This window comes from Amphiura filiformis, chromosome 17, assembly GCF_039555335.1.
Source record: "Amphiura filiformis chromosome 17, Afil_fr2py, whole genome shotgun sequence".
NCBI lineage: Eukaryota > Metazoa > Echinodermata > Ophiuroidea > Amphilepidida > Amphiuridae > Amphiura > Amphiura filiformis.
The window spans coordinates 1,434,497-1,457,182 of NC_092644.1; the positions used below are offsets into that span (position 1 = coordinate 1,434,497).

General features: G+C 37.8%; 1 protein-coding gene across 1 annotated transcript in view; it reads right to left on the minus strand.

Moving 5' to 3' along the window:
* Positions 1–22,686, minus strand: part of LOC140138303 (uncharacterized) — a 51,179-nt gene that overhangs the window by 10,516 nt on the left and 17,977 nt on the right. Inside the window, exons 8-13 of the mRNA XM_072160213.1 lie at positions 22,108–22,299; positions 21,633–21,770; positions 21,044–21,260; positions 14,316–14,592; positions 6,721–6,949; positions 1,573–1,836 (exon numbers count right to left, since the gene is read on the minus strand). Coding sequence (XP_072016314.1) covers positions 1,573–1,836; positions 6,721–6,949; positions 14,316–14,592; positions 21,044–21,260; positions 21,633–21,770; positions 22,108–22,299 — 1,317 coding nt within the window. The remainder of the gene's footprint in view (positions 1–1,572; positions 1,837–6,720; positions 6,950–14,315; positions 14,593–21,043; positions 21,261–21,632; positions 21,771–22,107; positions 22,300–22,686) is intronic.

The following is a 22,686-nucleotide window of genomic DNA, read 5'->3' on the forward strand; positions in this document are numbered from 1 at the left end:
TCTGATATCAAATAATTATAATTTTTTGAAATTCACAATGTAATACACATTTTAATGACAAATGATTAAAAATTGATATTTTTGATATTTAACAGTGCTCGAAGTAAACTTTATAAATCTGATGATTATACTTAAAGTGTATGCAGGTGAGATGAAAAGCCGACGATCAATTGAAAATTTTGACCTTTCGTATTGAAGATATGGATTTTTCCCCCAAAAACACAAAAAAAAAATTAGGTCTTTTTGGGAAAAAATCCATATCTTCAATATGAAAGGTCAAAATTTTCAATTGATCGTCGGCTTTTCCTTCCAGCTACATACACTTTAAGAATATATCATTAGATTTATAGAATTTACTTCGAGGACTGTTATATATCAAAAATGTGAAAAATATCAAATTTTAATAATTTGTCATAAAAATTTCAAAAAATTAAAATTATTTGATATCTGAAAGACATTCTTCGTATTCAGAATGCAATTCGATATGTCTGATGTGCTCTCATGTCCCACAAAAAATACTGTCAAAACGCTCATTCCAGATCCCTTTTAAAAATGTCACGAATTTCAAACATTACTCTCTTAATAGTTGTATCTGAAGAGGTTTAGATATGCAAATAAAAACAACATTATTGCACTGAAATAAATATTCTTTGATACTTCTTTGAAAATATATATTTCTTATAAGCCTTATAAGTCTTTCTTCAGTTTCTTGAACCATAAAGTCTAAATCCTGTTCTGCATGGCATCAGCTAATAAACATCCATTCCAAGTTTTTGAAAACAGTTTCTTTATTACTATTTATCTCCTTCCTACAGTCATGTCCTCCCCGCGCAGTTACATGTATGCCTATGCATTGGAGCGATCGTTATTTACGACAGGGGGAATGGGCATTTTGAGGAAGGAACCCGAATTTTGTTTGGGGGTCTTGAGAGGGGAACGCGAATTTTTTCGTTGAACCACAGATTCTCAACAGGAGGGTGGATTGTTAAGCTTGAAATGGAGAAATTTGGGAAAACAAGGGGTGGGGGATCCGAAAATTTTGAGCGGACGCGAGGGGGACGCGAATTTTTTTGTCGATATTTTTCCAAAACGCTCATTCACCCCCTGCCGTAAATAACGATCGGTCCCTAAAATTGTATGCCTTACTGTTAGCAATTGGACACATTCCATTGAATTACGTGTGGAAATAATCCGAGCAGCTAACCTTTGAAATAGGGTAAAGTTGTTTTGGAACATTCCAAATTCGTTAGATTTAGGCCTATATGATCAATGTTTGCAATACTGTCTGCTTATTCTCTGTTGACAAGGGGCAGTATTCAGTGAACGACTCTGGTCAGAGTCATCAGTAGACAAGGGGCGGTCTACATGTCACATTCTTAGGTACTTTGTCCTGAAGAAGTCAGAGCTACTCCTGACGAAAGCTTGACAGTTCTAAACTTGTCCGACGGCGAACCCGCTAAAACCCACTAATTGTTATGAATTCCCGTCGTAAAAGCCTATCCCACAACTAGTATTGTGATTCCATTAAATCTGGAGATATGCAAAAAACAACAAAACAAAAAAAAAACTTACCCGTAGGACAGCTCTTAGACATCAGACCTACATCACAATATGCCCAACGAATTTTCGGATCTGTGGTGTAACACCAAGCCCCAAGGGGTTCCCCATCCGGATTACGACAATAGTTGTGTCCTCCAAGTTCAAGATCAGAGTCCGGATAGTTTTCTGGTGTACGGTCATGTTGATGGGGTTCTTGTGCTGTCCAGGCTTGACATGCATTGCAAAATATGGTTTCATTTACTGTACCCCGATAGTCGCTTGGATTGGTGTAGCATTCTGAAAATGTCCCAGGATAATGTAATATGCAAAAATAAACAAACGAAAGAAATTACAATCGTAAAGAACTTGACTAATAATGTTGCTATTATGATCTTATAATCTTAAACCTGTACAATAAGGGGAGGGGTCCTTTTCTTCGGAATGAGGGGGGGGGTCATGAATATACTGGGGTCGTAGAATTTTTAGACCAAAAATAGGGGGTTGTAATTTTTAACACCCAAAATAGAGAGGGGTATAAAATTTTTAAAGGCCGCTGACTCAACTTGGTTTATATAATGCAACATTTTTGCGCGCTCCGCACACCTTCTTTACACTTATGAGTGTACATAAAGTCATTATACATGCGAAATCAAAAATGTGTACAACTCTATGGAGTAGGCAAACCTAAGTGATGTGTTGAAGCCATCGAGACCCCAAGCCAATATCTCTCAGAAATGTTGTCCAAGGACATATCTTAAACATACCTGAAATTGATGGTGGGGCAAAATGTCTGACATTGGTTTTCAGGGGGGTCAAAATGTACAGTACAATTGGGGTTTTGCATGGGTAATATCTCAGCTAAAAGTATTCTAATAGGCTCAATATTATTGGATAAGAGTAAATGTTCTACCAAAGGGCTCTGACTGGCCAAAAATGGACCATAAAATTATTTTTACTTTTGGAGTTCTGACCCCCCAAAGTTGGTCCTGGATGGACCAAGTTGCATTTTGAGGGCCATATATCTTTTAAAGTTAAAGAGTTACAAGATTTCTCTGATACCAGATTTGAATTCTACACAAATAAGTACCCCAGGATACATACATTTCAAAGTTGTAAAGGGTTCCCCTTATACATTTATGGACCTCCAAACGTCGTCTTTCGCGTTGCGACACATTTTTTTTGCTTTCCCCCTAAATTTCAAATTGATGCCACGGGAAAACGAAATGGAGTATGAAGCTCAAATTTTCGGGATTTTACTTTCTCATCAATATCTACCACCACGCAGAAAAATAAAAAAAATTGAAGAGGTGCTGCGGTGCACATCCCTGGAGTTGACATGGAATGGGTCAACAGTAAACAATAATGTTTGACACAACTTTATAGACATGATAGAGTTCAGCGAATGATAGAGTTCAACCCTATAAATCAGTTCCAGGGGATCATGTCAAAGAATTTGTTTGAACATATTACCAAATGTAACAAATTCATTGAATGAATCTACTTTTTAGTTATCTTGAAAAATTGTGCAGTCATGCAATAAATAGGAACGTTCTCTATCGAAATCAGATTTCTGTTGTAGTCAACTATCTTTTTATTTTGAACAAAATGCAATCAAAGAATATGACATGGTGTCACGTAGAGTTCATGGCACGTTTAGCGGGGGTTGGATAACTATTATTGTTATCTTCAAATAAGATAAATAAGTCAGCAATCTTTTCAAAGTTTCCCTTCAGAATATTGGTATATAATAATTATTATTGCAAATTGATTTCAGAGAACGATGCGTGTTGTGCGTGTCAATGTTGTTTTTACGCACCGGCGATAACTAGGGCCACAAAATAAAGAAAACAATGTTTGCTGAGCGCAAAAAAAGTGGCCGCTTCTAATATATTAAATACAACATGTACAAACCAAATGCCAGCGTGCTTCCACTGATAACGGACCTAGACCCCCCCCAAAGTAGGCCTACGACAGTAGTGTCCAATAGATGGTATGAAGTTATAGGCCTACCCACATAGAATTAGGGTGGTTTTGTTTTAACATTAGGCCTAAACGAGTGTTGGTTAAATTGGTTAATACGTTTTAATAATATTTTGGCCTAAATGTTGGGTAAGCACTCTATATTATAGGCCTATCATACGTTTGTAGGCCTAGAACGTTTCATAATGAAACACACTACAACAAAATTTAAAACATGTTGTAAAAAATGTTATTGTAGACATATATTATTTTGGCAACATTGTACCAACTTAGAATATGTTTTGCAGCAAGTGTTGAATGTTTTTATTGTTATTTTAAAAATGTTTTAATAAAAGTTTATAACCAACATTTAAATGTTTAAAGCATTTTGTGTTATTGGGTAAAAACCTACTACGTGCATTGAATTCATAATGCATGCGATACATGCAGACAACATCATCAAAACTATTCAGTTTAAAAAAAAAAAAAGGGTCATGGGCCTACATGTACAAAAATGATATCATAATTGGCCAAACATTTTTCTACAGCTATAGGAAACCCAGTGTTTAACTTCGCTTTAATTGAACTGCAACCATTGATGATAATGAATCCACCTCGAGATAATTCCGTAGGCCTATAGTTTTGTGACCAAAAAAGTTTTCCTCTCGGTACTAAGCATGCTAAGTAGGCCTATGCCTACGGTAGGCCTATTATAGTCAAACACTTCCGCCCATGTGTCAAACGCTTCGCTTAACATGTTTAATAAATCCTCTTTTTGGTCATTCGAGTCAGGTGAACATAAAGCTGAAAATTCGTCACTTTGGCCCAAAATCTTTGCAGAATGTGAGTCTTTCTTACACCCGTTTGTGACCAAAATACACCAAATTAGAATTAGGCTAAGAAAAGGCTTCATTAAGTCTTTTATGGTCGACATCATTATAATTGTTCCTATTTAATATGGACACTTCTTAGCCTTTTGAAAACTTTCCTGCGTAAACAGACAATTTCTTTTTTGTGGCCATATGCGTAAACGAACGCTGATCGCGCATCAAATCGCGCTTGTATACCAGCGAGTTGGTACGCACCAAAATATCCATATACGCAATTAACTACGCATGGTGTCGCAGAAAAAATGCTTTTTTGACCTATTTTGGTCAATTTACGCGAAAACAAGGTCCGGTACCCCAATTTTTTTTGCGCGATTTTACAGAGCTTTTTCTTTTCATAACATATATAAAATTTAAAAAATTTTGTCTCGACAATTTTTTTATATAACGCAAAAGGTGGTATATTTTGGACAAATTGCTGATTTTGCCATTGAAGTGTACAGAGATTTTTAGAAATGTACACCTCTTTTAAAACGGTTGTAGCTCAAAAGTGAGGTCCGGCACCCCCTGTTTTTTTTCCTGATTTATTATCTACACATATTAATGTACAAAATATGTAAATTTAAAAAAATTTCGTCGATAGGTTTAGTAACGACGGTAAAACCTTAGTATATATACTTGCGCTAAGGTGTGTATTTGTGTGGGGTAATTTTGTTGCCCTTAAATACGTACACCGCGTATCGGGAGGGACACTCCCATTTAATTGGTACGTGTCATACCTGTAGACTCCCTTATTTTTAGGCAAACTCTACACCCAATTCCCGTTTTTCATCAGAAATTTACACCAAATTGTCAAATTTTTAACATTTTCGTAGCCAAAATGGCAAATTTCGCAAATATTTGCCTATTTTGCGTGTTCCTTCATCACTGAACATGCTAAACAAACCGTCTTCCGGTGATAATGGAGAAAATATAACGATCGTTGATTGGTTATAAATTTCAATATAAAAATGTATTCAATTGCCTATGGATTGCACGTGACATTGGAATTATATTTATAGGACATGAGCGAGTGTCACGTGCAACTGGGCCCGCTAGGAGTGAGAGTAAAACTCGGCCTCACTAAGTTAGGGCCAACCTCACTCTGGCCCCACAGCGCTTATAGCCGCATTGTCTGGCCCCAGCAGTTCCAAGGTTTGCAGCCTTGGATGGTAGCTGGTGGTCATAGTATTTTGAAGGCTGCGGCCAGAGTGGGCCCATTCGGCGTTGGGTCGGTCGCAGGGGTTATAGGCCTATTCTATTATGTCTATGGTAAATACATTGTAGTTTGCATATTTACTTTATCATAAATATTGGCATTCCTATAGTTATTGCCACTTAAATACTTTTCCTCATGACTAAGGTGTAGGCCTATTGATATTATTATTGCAAAGTTGGGACATTTCATTGTAAAGTAGGCCTACCGCGATATATTTGAAAGACGGTTCTTGCTGTATGTACATTCATACCCAGTAATAATAATCATTAACAAAGTAAATTATTAATGTTATTCCTCATAAAACCATGGTATCCGTGGAATCCATTGTAAAAATAATAATAATGTATATATACGCCTACAAGAAATCATGCACTCGTTAAACATTCGTTAGAAGCTAATATTCCACATCCCCTAAAAAGTCTGTTCCAGCAAACACACAACTAAGGTAAAAATGTCGGGTTTTAGGTGAAAGTCCTGTTAAAAATGCAATGTTCATAGTCGATTTTTAACTCGGGCTTTCGCGATTGTTATCCTCAGAAATAAGTGCCATTATAATATGTTGCATTCAATAAGCCTACTTTACTGTTACTGTCACTAATATAATTATATAGGCCTAAACCTTTTCATAACCATTTACTAGTATTTTGATGTAATAAAATAATATCAGTATAATTTCGAGTTCAACTGAATGCGTTCATAATGATTAAATAACATATTTTTATTTATCAAAAATCGACTATGGCATAGTCTTGTTGGTGCATGGCTTCCTTTTTGCCCATTTGCATCTCTCTGCTGTTCTCCATGCCAAGTTGCCCTTTTCCATATTTTTGCTTTATAAGTGTTTTTTTTTCTTTCACATTTGTTGTGTTTCTTGTATAATGCAATTCGGCCGTTCGGTCGCGATGTTGTACCGGGTGTTGTACAGGTTAATAAAATCATATCATATCATATCACATCATATTACAGATTCATGAACAATGTTATAGGCCCTATCATTAGCACATCGTTAACACTTAATATCGTGCTTAAAAAAGATGCCAAAATCTGAATTTTGATGACTTTACAATCATGCTGATGAGCAAATTACTAAATAAGCCTTTAATAAACTTAAATACAAAATTGGTAACAACTTCTTACCCGATATGTGATTGGACGGAGACGCGTCGCACATTCCAAGTATCACCAGAACGCCACAAACCATCAAGTATATAGACTTCATGTTGCCAACTGAACTGACTCGTTCCATCCCACCTGAGTGAATGATTACGAATAGGCCAAGGCTGATGTATTTAAAAAAAATCAACGACAAAAAATTCCGGGGTAGGCTATACTCACGCACTCCAGTAATGCTCTTTAAACCATATGCCTTAAGCCATAATGTGTGATTTGCATACAGAATAGTTAAGGGGGTACTACACCCCTGGCCAATTTATGCCTATTTTTGCATTTTTCTTACAAATTATAGCACATTGGTGACAGGTAAGACATGTATGTCATAGGGGCAAGGACTACAACTACTGTACTGAAAATTCAGCAACTCAAAGCAAGTAGTTATTGATTTATTGATCAAATATTGGTTTTCCCTCATTTTTGACTGTAACCCCACAACTGTTGTATGTGCTGAAATAAAATTTACAGTGCAGTAGTTGTAGTCCTTGCCCCTATAATATATATATATCTTACTTGCCCCAATGCGCTATAATGTTAAAGAAAAATGCAAAAATAGGCACAAATTTGGTCAGGGGTGTAATACCCCCTTAATGTTAGTTTTCACTAATTGCCCCCTTTTAATTTCGACCCAAGCAAATGAGGTACAAATTGCTATTTCATTCCAACGCCTAAAATGCGGGTATTAGCTCGCCGATCGTATTAATATCATGATGTGGCAATTGTTGGCCAGCCGAGGGGGGGGGGGGCAAGCGTTTTAGTACACATTCATTAGTTGATTCATGGGGATCCTTTTAAATAAAACGCTCAAAAGTCTTTGGAAACCAGTACAGAAACGCTTAAATCCCAGCTTAAATATGCAAATTTTCCTGCTCGCTGCGCAAGACCATTTCAGGTTTACAAATTGTCATCCCAAATATTTGGCAGGGGGGCTCATAGTTCTTGCACAGCCCCTCCACTATTAAAGAGTTCCATCCCCGGGCAAAAAGCCAGAAATGGATACCACACGTCATGCACGTAGACTCCACCACTTGAGGAAAAAACATTGAAAAACAAAATTTCAATAGGTCTTTTATTATCTGATGTTCCACTCAGACTCACCGTAAAGGTTTTCTCCACCTAGCTACGCAAGACTTTGTAGCGTGGTGACAATGAACAAGGCACCGATTATTTTCTGATATGGTCTGTTTCTCTCCCTTCATAAAATGTTCCCATTCAGATTCACCGTCAATGAGAAGGTTTGACAGAAGGTAGTTCAAAGTACGCAGACATTTGTCGTGACAATTCATTTGGTTTATTCCAACTTGACAGGCAGGTAAATAGCACTTGAGATCTTTTCAACATTATCAATGGAGCTGCCCACCCAGGTGGTGGCCGCATTGCATTCTCTAAATTCAGTAAATTTTCATCGTCAACCGTGTAATTGAATGGGATTATTTTGCAATTTTAAAACGCTTGAAATATCACAAACAAATAGGCCTATGTTGATAAATAATATAAATACAAGCTAAAACCGTTGGGGTTCGATAATGAACCCCACAAAACTAACCGACTATATTGGAAAATGCCATACGGCCGGGCGGTTTCACAAGTTGCCGGCTCGATCATGTCATCCGCCGCCTGTGCACACCCAGATGAAAAGAATTTAAAAGGTTATCAACTATTTTAAACTGTTGCGATTTGGTAGTTCACACTCACAGCATCTTGCGAATGATAGTGAGCTTTGGCAAAAATTGCATCGATCATTTCATAGCGAATATCACAGATATACTTTTGCGGGTCCTGTGATATTTGAGTTATGTTGTATAACATATAAAGAGGGCAGAAACAACAACAATTTTGTAAAACGTACATGACTCATTAACAACAATAAATCAAGCAAGTTTTCAAAGTATATGATTTGCAGAATGAACTTTTGCAAAACTTCAAAGTGTTATTTTTCAATAATATATTGATTTAGATCATTGATTTAGATCATGAAAATCAACCAACAATACCTTGTCTATACCCTTAACTTGCTATTTACTTCCTTGCCACTTGGCCCAATCCCGTTTGGTCCAATCCAACCCCACTTACTCGTAGTCCAATCCCATTTGATCCAATCTATGCGGCGGCATCTATTTCTTTCCGATTAGAGCGCTGACATAAGCATATTAGAAAATGTTGCCAATCAAATTCATTGGAGTGTACATTCAACGTCCAGTTTTCGAAATTAGGTGACTTTTGTTTGTTTGGCAGGTGTGAAATACATGACGAGTGCTTTAATTACGTAACGCATAAAGGTTTGGGCATCATTGAATGGCTGCCTAGTGCTGTTATATGTTTAGTTTCTATCATGTCTATAATAATAATAATCATTTATATTTTTAATTCATTCCTTTCTTTTCCTTTCTCTACACTTATTCTTTCTTATGCCTACACTTCAGGGGCCTGTCACTCCCTCGATCTCCTTCTCCCTCTCTCCCCTTCTCGCTCCCTCGGCGGTAAAGTGTGCTTTTGTGTGCTGGCGAAGACTTAATTACACCCGTGGGCTGTATGAGAACAAAAGGTACCTCTCGCTCAAGTGGGCGCTTTCACATGACTCTCTTTTGATCACTTGTTGGCAAGCTTTGACAGTAGCCTGCCTGGTAAAGCGTGCATAAGCTGTCAGGTCAGTTACCGATTAAATGGCGAAACCCTTTTGTCCTGAACAAAATGTACCTCTCGATGAATAGCTTGTCAGCAAATCAAATCGGCACAAAGGAACAATGCGTTACGTAATCTATTGTTTCTCCTTCGTCCAATGCCACTTGGTAGGGCCTATATTCCCACTTCAGTTGGTCCAGTTCCCACTTGTTCCAATCCCATTTGGTTCAATAGGCTTACCGGGGGCCTACCATTTGATCCACTTCGTCCAATTCCACTAGGAGCTACTAGGGCCATGTCCCACTAGGATCAAGTGGAATTGACCCAAGTGGAAATGGCTGCCCTTCACTTTTCAGTCATTCATTCATTTATGGCACGCCACACTGAGTCATCTTATACGCCTAACGTCAAGCCCGGAACGTCAAGCCTTTTTTTTTAAGAACGCGTCGAGTTTTTGAAAAACGTATGTTCAGTTTAAAAAAACACATGCACGTCGAGTTTCAAAAACTGCTACGCCGAGTTGAAAAAACGCCCTTCGAGTTTAAAAAAACACGTCCAGTTTTATGATAGACTTTTTTAGGTAAAGGTCAAACAAATTGCAACATAATTTTTTTCACCACAATGCATTTCTATAATGTCCCTAGCATGATATACTAAATGTCCCTAAATATCCAAGTGGTGGAAATATGCCTAATTTGCATAAATCCAAAATGGCCGCCAATTCATAGATTTTTTACCCTTATTTTTGAATTTAACGCTCATCTTATATAACTTTTCAGGTATTTTAGATGCCTAAAATGCTTATTCCAGAATGGATAATCAATACATGTTTCACAAGTTTGCCTAGACTTCTCCGTAGTCCACTTGCCAATTGTGCATTATTCTGGCTATTAAATTTAAGCTTAAAACTCTGATTTAATTAATGAGTGCACAATTGATAGATTTTCACAACTGATCTTTTCAGTCACCGTACGCCCTCTGTTTGTTAGCTTCCCAAGTGGACTACTGACTTTGCCTTGAGAGTTAGGCCAATTTCTGGCCTAACTAAAATTGGTGATGATGTAATGCATCTTTAAAAATGAATCTGACTTGTGATTGGTCGCCCAGATCTCGTTATTGTTTAAATCCTCCCGACGCGTACTGATACCATTATAACTATACATGGTACACAACTATCTAGGGGATGCGGCGCTTTTGTGCTGGTGGATGAACGTATGCATCTAGCGCGTATTGTACCGCCATGCTTAGTCTTGTGGTTAGATTTGATTGATAAACAAGTATGATTGACAGTGTGTGAGTCCCGGGGTAAAGTTCTGCTTAAAAGTGAAAGTCCATAGTCGGTTTTTCGGATAATAAACTGGCAGATTCTAAAATTAGAATTGTTCAGTATTGAAGTGTCATTATAATTATGCCATTATGATAATGTTGCATTCAATAATATAAGCCTACGTAGGGCTTTACTTTTACTGTCACAAATATAATTATATAGCCTAAACTTTTTCATAACCATTTTATACTAGTATTTTGATGTACTAAATATCAGTATAATTTCGAGTTCAACTGAATGCGTTCATCATGGTTAATAACATTGTTATTTATCAAAAATCGACTATGGCATAGTCTAAAGTTTGCCTAACATCTTAATATGGGTGCGTTAATTTGCATAAATACAAAATGGCCGCCAATTTTGGGACAGTTTATATTGATTTGGTCATCATTCCCAGTTTACAAAACTTTTGTGGTAATTTAAATACCTAAAGTGCACATTTTAGGATTAGTAATTTCTATGTATGCTTCACAAGTGTGCAACATGCTTTAATATGTGTACCCTAATTTGCATAAATCCATAATGGCCGCCATTTGTAGTACTGTTTGAACTTATTTAGTCATAATTCTCATATTACGTATTTTTTTGGAGTGATTCTTAAGCCTAAAATCAGGGTTTACTTTAACGCACAAAACACGCGTATTTACGCGTTCAGGCACTTTTCTGACTCCTTCAAATCCATAGTCCCAAAGTCCAATGCGTACAAAATCTTGAAAACGTACGCGTTCAGATATTGCAAGATTTGAATAGAGAAACACCCGATATTGTGCATTTATTCTCGGCTTTTGGCATTTAGGACCTACTCCCGATATGTAGGGCCCACCACATTTTGTCAGCATCGATCCATGTATGTTTTAGTGATTGCGAGTCTCTAAAATTGTATAGTGTCAGTTTGAAATCTTGCAAATTGGGTTCGGGTCCTTTTTTCTGTTTAAATGATGCACTAAATATGTCTTCAATTGGACTTTAATTTTGCAAAATTTTCCCTCTCTGGGGGAACATCCCCCTCAGACACCCCCATGTGTATGTGTAGTGGATAAACATGTGACAATTTTCGCTTCTGCTTTCGACATTTGCCAATTTAGGCCCTATGTTTAACACAATTTATAGGTCTAATGGGGAAAACGTGACAACGAAAGGGCTTTATTGCCGCTTTATGGACCGTCATTTCACAATTTTCGGCTTTTCAACTGTTCAAACTTAATTTTACACAGTAATAGTTTTGCATTTTGCAAAAGTTTCTTACTTCTCAGGGGGCATTTTTAAATATTATTATTTTCTTCTAAAATTGCCCCCACCCCTTCTGACTGCTCTAGATCCGCCACTGCTCCAAACAGTGGCGTAGATTTCTTTTTGACTGGGGGGGGTGAAAAAATGTCTTGAAGTATAGTGAATCCAGCACCTTTTGGAAAAAGAATAAGTTTATGGTACCAAACATTTTGCCATTTTGAAGCTAAACTGTTGAAATATGGTACAAAAGTGGAATAAATTTGCACTTTTGGGGCTAAAATGGCCAAATATGAGGTTAATTTGGTCAGAAACCCACATACAGGCGTCAACATTGGGGGATGATTGTATGGACCATCCCCTGGCAAAATATTGGGGAGATTTCCCCCAAATTAGCCTACCCCCACCCCACCCCCTCCGGATCTACGCCTATGGCTCCAAAAACACACATAATGTTTAAAATGTCTTCAAAAATAATATTATAAAAATACCCCTTGGGCAATGTTTTTGACTCCTTCAGAGGAAAAATTCACAATTGAATGGGTCAAAAAAATTTGAAAATACCCCTTCAGCAAAATGCTTAAAGAAAACCCTGCCTAAAATGTATGTTTTAGGATGGGTTATCTTAATATATGTACTCCAAAATGTTTCATATGCCATAATCTGTGTGCCTTTATTACAAATGGCGGTCAGTTACGGATTTGTCATACTGACAATACCCTGATTATTAATACAAAATATCACACAAAACCATGGCTATCATCCAGACTGGCTTAAAGTTTTGTTGTATTCCTCAATATGACAGCTTAGAATAGGCACTTATGTGGCAAAGTCATCTTCAGTAGCATCAATTACATGTACAATGTCTGGTGGCGGCGAGCTGGTACAGCAAGTGTCACGACACACAGTGCAGGCTGTTGAACAAGGTAGCCCATACTTTCGGCATGTTCAGTTTTGTTTTCGCAGTCTTTCTTGCATCCACATCTGATGATCTCAAGCAATGATTGTGGTGTTGGCGCTTACTCAGTATGTATGGAAGATATTGGCGATCAACAATCTGCCAGCCCCAATCTTCTGGAAGCAAAGTGTTTGCCTAACCCTTCCACTCTATTATTTGATAGTAGATATACAGACTGTGGTACTTGTCAATGCTTCTACAACTTAGCAAGGTGCTAGTTGAGACTTTCACACAAAATTTCCTGTATCTCAGGGTATCTAGCTCCTCTGTTGATTCACCATTGTGCAGGCTGACCAGTACAGTGACTTCTCTCTACCTCTGATAATGTCCTTTTAAAGATGTTTTTCTGTTTGATTGAATACCTCGACATGTTCAGAAAAGCTGGCATTCCTTTTGATCCTCGAGGGCTACACCCTTCCAAATTCCAAATAGACGGAATATGGTGTCACAGCCAAGAACAGCATGGATTAAAAGAATGTGGTCACACAAGCTATTTCACAAATTTTGCTTTGGTTCTGGTGCAAATTAAAGTTGATGTTATGTGCATTCAGTTCAGCATAGTAGATGAGTAGGACGAGGAGGTCAGTGTCATCACCAACAAGAACAGTATCAATAGGTCTTGCAGACTCTACTGCTGTGGTGACTCAGGACATCGCATTGTGTCGTGCATAAAATGTAATACAACCGGTCATTTCCAGCTTGTCACTGAGGAGGTTGATGAAACATTGCATGTTAACTTCGATGCAAGGAGTTCCTATTTCTTGGAATTGATAACCATGTCACCTGTAAAGTAAATCCGGGATAAGGCCTGTTCTCCTAAGATTTGTGGCATCCTTTGTGGTGGGACTATCTTCATACCCATCAAAACTATGGTTGGATTTCCAGTAACATAATCTGTTGCTGTAAGTCGTTCTATGGGGCCATGGAAGACGGTGCAGTAGTGCACCACCGTCCAAAATGTAGTGCACATTTTCACCAGGCTCTGACTGATTACACTTTGATCTTCAATAGGTGCATCTGCTGGGGCTGCTTTAGTCGCTTCCAGGAGAAAGCTTGATGAATCAAACAGTGCAGTTGGATTACTGCACAACTCCTAGCTGAAGACTGATGATAGATCGAAAATCCTGCTCACTCTCGATTGGCCCACATTAACAGTTCTGTCTGAGTGTCATTTCATTTGCAATATTGTGCAGGTTAGGGTCTGGATTGAATGGACACCGCTCTTTGAGGTAGCCCAGTAACTCTAATGTGTTGTTTACATCCCTACTCTGTCTTGCTCTTCCACATCCTCTGCTCAGCCCTCCACTTGTCTTTACACTCCTCATAAGGACCTGCTCAATGATAAGACCTGTGGACAACTCTGCCCAGTAGCGACCACTTCTTCACACTACATGGTTCCCATCTTGGAATCTTCTGTGGACATCTTACAAAATCTTGCATCATTTGCAAATATAATATACGCAGACTTGGCATAAAGTATGTCTCCAGATGCAGCAAAATAGGGCAGCATATCATGGGTAGCCTGTAGATACAGTTTCCAGTTCCTTGCTCGATGAGTAAAATGTCTACCATGTCCTTGTACTGTAACCAGAGTAGAGCAGTATGTGTTGTCATAGCCTGTTTCTTGGCCTCCGTGTGACTAAGAATCCGACCAATGACATCTAATGAGCACATCTCATCTACCGATGCGGTGCCAGACATCAGACTATCATACAGTTATTTTGCTTCTCCTTGATCTCAGATCATTGATCTTGATCTGTTCCTATTATACCTGGTTGCTCCACATCAGGAGAGTGGGCGGAGTGCCATATTCTGCCATCTGCAGTCTGGCAGGGACGTCGCCGCTTGTTAAGAGGGCCGGGACTCGTCGGCTGAGGTTTGTGGAGCATGTGCTCCGCCTGATGGTAAGCCAGTGGGGGAGTATGCATTGTATGTCCCAACTCCTGGCAAGAGGAAACCCGGACGGCGACGAACCTTGTTCTGGATACATTCAGTGTCTTTTGAGGGATATGGACAGCATGCTGAGTCAAGATTAACTATCAGCAATGGCTCAAGACAGATGTAGCTGGACGAAACTTGTAGTTTAATAGAATACAAAAAGTAGGATACATGTCATTTTTCTAATGATCTCTATTTTGGTGGGGATGAAGCAACATATGGGACATCCTCCTTTAGGGGATTAACAATAACAAGAAATGTCTTTAAAAAAGACAACGCAGTGATTAAAGGAAACATGATGGATTTGCCTCGGTTCCGGAGCCACTGATTTAAAAGTAACAGGTTTTAAAGCCCATTCGGCGATTTGCTCATTTGGACGATCGTATCGTGAGTCATCAAAATTCAGATTTTGGTACCTTTGCATTGTCATAGATGTGCTAACATAGTAATTCAGCTGAAAGCTATGTATTTAAGACAAAATTTCTTTGTACTTTCGCTGGGATCACTGAAAGCACTTAACTTAAGAGAAGTATAGAATAAATAATCTTTGAATGAAAACATGTCACATCTGAGACGAATAGTTATATTCGTCTCCGTTTAATGATTTTGTCACTGCAGGTTTGTCTTCAATGTTGTTAATGTTGTTAATTAATATTAATTGAAAGGTCAGCACAGCATTAACACTCAATGCCAAACAAAACTGAGATTTTGTATGAATTGAGTTAGATGCTGTAGGCCTATTTGACTTCACTTTAGTATATTCATATAAAGACAAGTAACTGAAATAACAGGTTGCTGGAATGTTTTGTAACAATGTGTGATATCTGGTTTAGGGCCCAAGCCGCCAAATTTGTAATTGAGATCAAGGCAAAAATATGGTGTAGGGGCATACTACAAATCATCAGAACTCTAGAACCAAGCATATTGAAGTATAGCGGTTGCCCGGTAGGGGTCACGCCCATTGTGGCATGTACACCATCCGCAATAAATAAAAACGCGTAAAACAGGTACTTTTTGTGGGTAGGCGCGATACGCGCGTTTCGTGTTTAGGGTGTATATAATAAACATGAAAAATTGGGGGAAAAGGTAGCAAGATTGCAATTGCTAATACGCGGAAATGAAATTTAGGGTATGAAATTTGATACAAGGAATCCCTGTTTAGGGTGTGAAACAGGCGCGTGTTACCTGTTTAGGGTGTCGTTTTTGCCAAGGGTTAAATCCTTGTTTAGGGTGCTTTCAAAAGTTGATTATCGCGGATGGTGTACAGGCGACAATAGGAGTGCCCCCCCCTCCGGGAAATGAATTGTGAAAAATGCTTCCTTTGTTCTGCATGATCAGATTGTGACATATTTAATACGTAACTTGGGTTGCTTTTAAATCAGTACTACACATAACTTAATTTCAATGGAATCACAAGAATGTGGTTTTTAGTTTAACAGCATTTTTGGAGTTATGATACTTTTTATCTGAGTAACAGCCCCGGGTAACAGCCCGATGGGTTCAGTCTTCACTGACAATGTGTACGCATGATGGTTCCAATTATGGGTACTTTTCAAGAAATGTCCGCGGAATTTTCGAGGACAAAATTGTTCGCGATTGTCCAAATTAGGGGTGTTTTGGAGCCAAATTGTCCTTGAAATGAAAAATAGGGTATATTTCTAGGACTTTCGTCCGTGTTTTACCGCTACAGTTTTCGTTATTGTCCTCATTTCCCCGTGAAATAGGGGTAAAAATTCAAAAGCGTCCTTAAATGGTAAAAATAGGGGTATTTATTTCGAAAAAATGTCCTCGATTCCTCGTGATAAGGGGTGAAATGAAAATGCGTCCTCAAAATGATAAAAATAGGGGAGGTATTTGGGGGCAAATTTTCCTTGATTTCGCGCAAAATAGGGGGTAAAATTGCTGCAAATGTCCTCGATTCCCCGTGAAATAGGGGTCATTTTCAAATCCTGGAACGGTCATACGTCCTACCTTTAAATACAAACTGAACCCACCGGGAGTAACAGGTTTGTAAAATATTTGTAAAGGTCTATAATTATGCTGAAAGCAGCATACAGAGAACGTAGGCCTATATGTCAAGTCCACTGTGTGAGAGAACATGCACAACTTACAAGGCCATGCGAATGTTTACCTTGGTGATGCTACAAGAAGCAATTAGTGCACTTGAGCTTGGGTTCATAAAAATCTTGATAACAAACTCGCAGTATGCACTGACGTGCTGACCTGGTCAAGTCATTTCGCATGGTAACCTTCTATATTAACCCCACTACTCCTTTAAGGGCTGGGGTATGAGCGACCTTGAAGTACAGGTATCTGGAGAAGGGAAGCAACGAGTTACCCCAAATCACAGCGACAGGTAGTGACTGGGCCGCCGAGTGCTAATATATATTTATTTTGGAAGGTTCGTGTTTGTTTTAAATTTTGGGGCGTTTTTCCAAAATTTCATATTTTTGGCGATATTTCAAAAAAACGACATGCCAAAGACAAATCTTTTTGCACATACTTTGTTATTGCTAATACAACTCTTTTCTGCATACCTACGTTACAATTCGTTGTGATGATTTAGTAATATTATAAATTTTGTGACTGCATTTTTGCGTTTTCGATGCGATTTTAGGCTTACCGTGATTTAACGTTGATATCTGGTCTTGCTCCTTTTATAATTTTACTTTGACCGTCGGCTTTTGTAAATAACAGAATGTAGATTGGCTCTGAATAAGTATCGTAGTCCTCTTGGTGGGTTTTTTCATGATATAATTAGTTTGTATTTGCATGTAACAACCCAAAATCGACCTCTGAATTCGGGGTTGAATGCAGTTTCCGGAATACCTGTGGGCTCAAACAAGTGCACGAGTGGCGACTATGCGTTTTATACTTCCCGCATTCATGATTGCGTCAACGCCTAATAATATACTTCTTTGTATAGGTTGAGTGTAGCTGGTATACAAAAAAATTGGTTACATGTCAATGACCATTAACTTCAGGGATAGATCCTTTGCACGCCTTTCTATCATGCAGTATCTTTACCCACAGACATGTGCCCGTGTCACGTGCCAATATTGCGCAACGTTAAAGGTTAATATATATTTTTTGACATGGAGAAGACTGTGTGCTTCTATGGCCGAGTGGTCTAAGGCATTGTGGTTTCCTAGTTGCTGTTCTCAGTGTCGCTTGTTCGAATCCGAGCGTCTGTTTCTTTTTCTTATGCGCTGATTTATTTTTCCAGCGTAGGTCCTAGAAAAACTAATTTATAATTTCTTTTTGTATTATTTATTTCTTTATTTCTTTCTTTATTTATATTTATATTATATATTTATTTAATGATGTTTTGGGGCTCGAGAGAACGCACACATTAATTAATTAATTAATTAATTAATTAATTAATTAATTAATTAATTAATTAATTAATTAATTAATAATTAATTAATTAATTAATTTATTTATTAATTAATTAATTTATTTGTTTTATTTATTTATTTATTTATTTATTTTTTTTTTTATTTATTTTATTCATTTATTTATTTATTTTATTTTATTTATTTATTTAATGACGTTTTGGGGCTCGAGAGAACGGACACATTTATTTATTTATTTATTTATTTATTTATTTATTTATTTATTTATTTTTCGATTGATTATTTGATGATTGAGTGAGCAGATTTATCGATTGCTACTTTAGTTGTGGGACTTCTATTAGAGTTTGAATGACATCGTACATTAGTATTGATTTTTCCGTTAAACATTATCAAGAATTAATATCACAGGTTTTATTGCAGATAGGAAGTTGGCTTAGTGATACTATCTGTTGATTCAGAACCGGAAGGTGCCGGGTTCGATTCCCACCTATGTCTATTTTTTTAAAGACTTGGAAAATTACTGCAGTAAGTTTATTTGGCGCGCGATCTCAGTTATTCATTTTCTGATGGCTGTGCCTCTTACAGGCACCCTCCCTCTGGAATCCAAACCACGGTTCGCTCATAACACCTCCCTTAACCCCATCACAAAATGTTACGCCAGCCGTTATTCGCTGGTTTCCGATTACATCACAGTGATCACACGTTGTGTATAAAACGAGAAAATAAGTTTACTCCAAACCCGGAACCATGCCGATAACTCGCAATAAACAACCGGAGACAAAGACTTTTCAATTCACGTGTCATCCATGCTGACCGTTTCACTTTATCTGAACGTTAACTTAAAATGTCCCGTTAAAGCAAAATATAGTCCCATGACAAACATTTCCTCATCATTCTTCATTATCTTCTTTGAATTGATTGTCAGCTTCAGTAGACCTATACAACAATTGTATACGACAATAAAAATTACTTGACATGCATAATTTATTGCACGTGTCTGCAACTCCATGTGCCTGTCCACGTGACTTTGACCATTTCACGTTTACTGACCTCTATAGCTCCATGTCCCTCCGCATTAAAACCATAACAAATAGTCCCATGACATAAATTCGTCATAAATACACGGTTATTTTCGAAATTCTACTGTCACTTTCATTGACAACAATGAATACAACAGTAAAATAAAAATGTCAGCGAAAATTTTACTTGACATGCATTATTTCTCAATCTAAAACAAATCTCTTTTCGATGACGTCATATCTCTATCCCTACCTTTATCGTGAATTAAGTTATCCAACTTTAACTATGCCTTGCGCGAAGTAAATAAGCGGGGCTAAACTTTTCGAACAAATACAATACACTAGGACATATTATTACACGTAATACAATATTTGCCATTTGCGACATGCCTGGACATTGTGCAGATTTACAAAAACAAATGTTTCAACAGTTTAAATATATACGCATTATATCATCAAACGCAATCGTGCAACTTCATTTTACTGGAACTCTACTATCACTAAGTACGCCACAGCCTTATCAACGAACTTATGCATATGCAAATGAGCCCAATTCTATACAAAATTGACACCACGCATGCGTCTAGCTCAGTGAAGAGGCCAGAGAAAGTGTGTTTCTAAAAACAGTATATTAAAATGAATGTTTTTTTCCAAATTATCGTACAAAAACTCAACACATATACAACAACAATTTTACATAAGTCAATCTTGTTATACATAAAGCTACCAAACACAAAAACAATTTCCACAGTCAAAATTATGTGTCAAATAATTATATTTTATCCCCAGCAAATTCCGTATTATATCCGCCTGCGGAAAAAACAACAATAACAACAACAATAACTGCTACAATAATTCAAGCTCTTTAGAGTGAAAGTCTTTAATTAAAATGGCACACGCATAAATGTTGCCCGCCTTTATAACGATTAGCCAAGTATAGAACAATCAAATATACTGTACTTGAATATTATCGTGTTGATCGCAATTCTAATTTATTTAGTACGTGAAATAATCAGTATTAAATAGTTATCTTAAATGTATTTCATGAAAAAATCAGATTGGCTCTATTATAATTTATATTACGACGTCATTGCCAATTCTTTGATGTAACGTTTGGAGAACGATTAAAATATCAGACAATATCACTGTCTATACCAAAACTGTTATCGGAATTCTCAAAGTTTAAACAAGTAAATAATTATAATTATACTTATTTTATAATTTGGCGCTGATCATATTGTACCAGGTATAAATACAATTTTGGGTGTCCAAAATTATATAAGAGGTGTGGCACTTGATGTGCAACTACGATGATTATTTGACTTCTATTTTTACTTAATTAATATGTTACGCGTTTGAGATACATTACCAAAAAAAAAAAATCTATAATAGCCCTAACATTTATGAAATTGGTCTCATCGATTATATATTCTATCAATTTATATATTCTATCAATTTATAATTTATAATTTTTAAAATAATTGACGTCGTCAGTCGTAGATTTCTTATTTGACATTGAGGGGGGATTGGAGGTTGATGTGAAATCAGTGAATCAGAGTGAAGGGAGCGTCTTTCGCCCCGAATCTGTAATGTGTGCATAGTGAGCACTTTAAGCTAAAAGCTAAAGTGATCAAATATCAAGTGACGCGAAACTGGAACAAATGATGTGCGAGAAGCACGCTAAAAGTTGCTATTATGAGTTTAGTTTGGTCAAAAACAGTAGAACACATGTATTTGCGTATGGGGAGCCGGGAGCATGCTTGCATGGATCATCGACCCCCCCCTTCGTAAAATATTGGATCTACGCATATTGGACGACGTTAATCCTGCTCGATATTATTGCCTTTTTCGGGACTTCATCTTGCGTGGAGAGCGAGAGCAGTCACCTTCGTACTCTCCAAGACATGCGGCCATACGAGCAACATGAGCCACGTAGGTCTGCTCATGAGTACGGTGGAACATATGAGCCATGGGACCGGCAGCGTAGACTGGTACATCTTGACCACCGTGGTTGCTAGATGACTTGGGTACGCTGGCAGATTGGACAAAGTCTGGATGAGCTGTTGAAGAAAAAAATGATAATAATCATGATAATTAAGTTTTGCTATGACGTGAGTGCATGTGATCTTTGATATTAAGATATTAGTTATTGTTAAAGCCAGCTATTTTGCCCTGCGGGGCTATTATATTTGGAACTCCGTTAGTTGCAAGTCCTCACTATGGAAGTCTCCGGCCTCAGCCCTGTCAAGCTTGTGGCCCGAGATGTAGCCCTGACGGGCTGTGGGTCCAGTGTGAGCTGAGCTCAACTTGCATATTGGCCTAAGTCGGGGAAAGTGGGTGATAGTCGATCAAGATTTCATTTACTTGTCACATCAAGTTCGGCCAAACATATAGTCTATTACATATTCATGCACTTTGATATTGACACGAACCTGTTTTTTCATCGGTGAGATTCCTTCTGGTTCCATTCTCAGCCCAACTTGCCAACTCCAGAATTCCACCAGGTCCTATGCTATACTGCAGGGTAGTGAATGGCAGTGAATCGTCTCCATTCTCGTTATCGTTAAGGCCTATATGAAAATGATTATTAGAGAGACGGTAAATCATTGCATAAACCTATAATTAAAATCAACTTCTAAAGAGTCAACTATAAGGAATGGGAAGTCTATTATTCAGTGATATTGTAAGTGTAAAACTACATTTTATCATTATGGGCTATTGTAGGCTATTGACATAGGGCCTGCAGATATTCCATCCCCCACTCACTCACCCCCCCCCCCCCACCCCCCGTAAAACCCCATATACGCACGCGTATGCACGCTAAACTAGGTATCAATGAAGTTGTAGAAATGCAGTGTATTAGTTGACGTTATGTCGTTATCATTTAAGAACACAAGATTATATTACCAAGTATTGGGTTGTCCCTGGAGCTGTGTCCAACATAGCTCAATGCTTGCGCATAAGTAGAAGTCACAATGACAAGCGTGTCTCTCAGATCAACTATATCCAATACCTTCTGCACAGCAGCGTCAAAAGCCAAAGTCTCAAATAAGGCCTTCTGAGCTTTCCCTTCGTGATGAGCACTGTCAATTTGGCCGGCTGGATTAAACAATAATCAATAGATCAATTAGTTTTGCTATGATTTTCATGGTTTGGGTAATATTGGTTTTAAGGTGTGTTCGATGCCCGGGTTCGATGGGGTGACTGACATGTCAGGCAAATCATGGTAAACTCTTTGAGCTGTATGAAGGACCAAGAATATTATTAAGTTATTGTTGGGCCAACTATCGAGTGACCACCGAGTAATGTTTTGTAACCAAGCTTCATTGGACATGTTGGACACTAAATACATTGGGTTAATCCACGCTCCCCCTGAAAAGTCACATGACTAATGTTTATTGGTCCTTCGAGGCCGCATTTGTGTGTATTAGTGCGCCGTTTAGAAATCTCGTTTTATTATTATTATATTATTATTATATTATTATT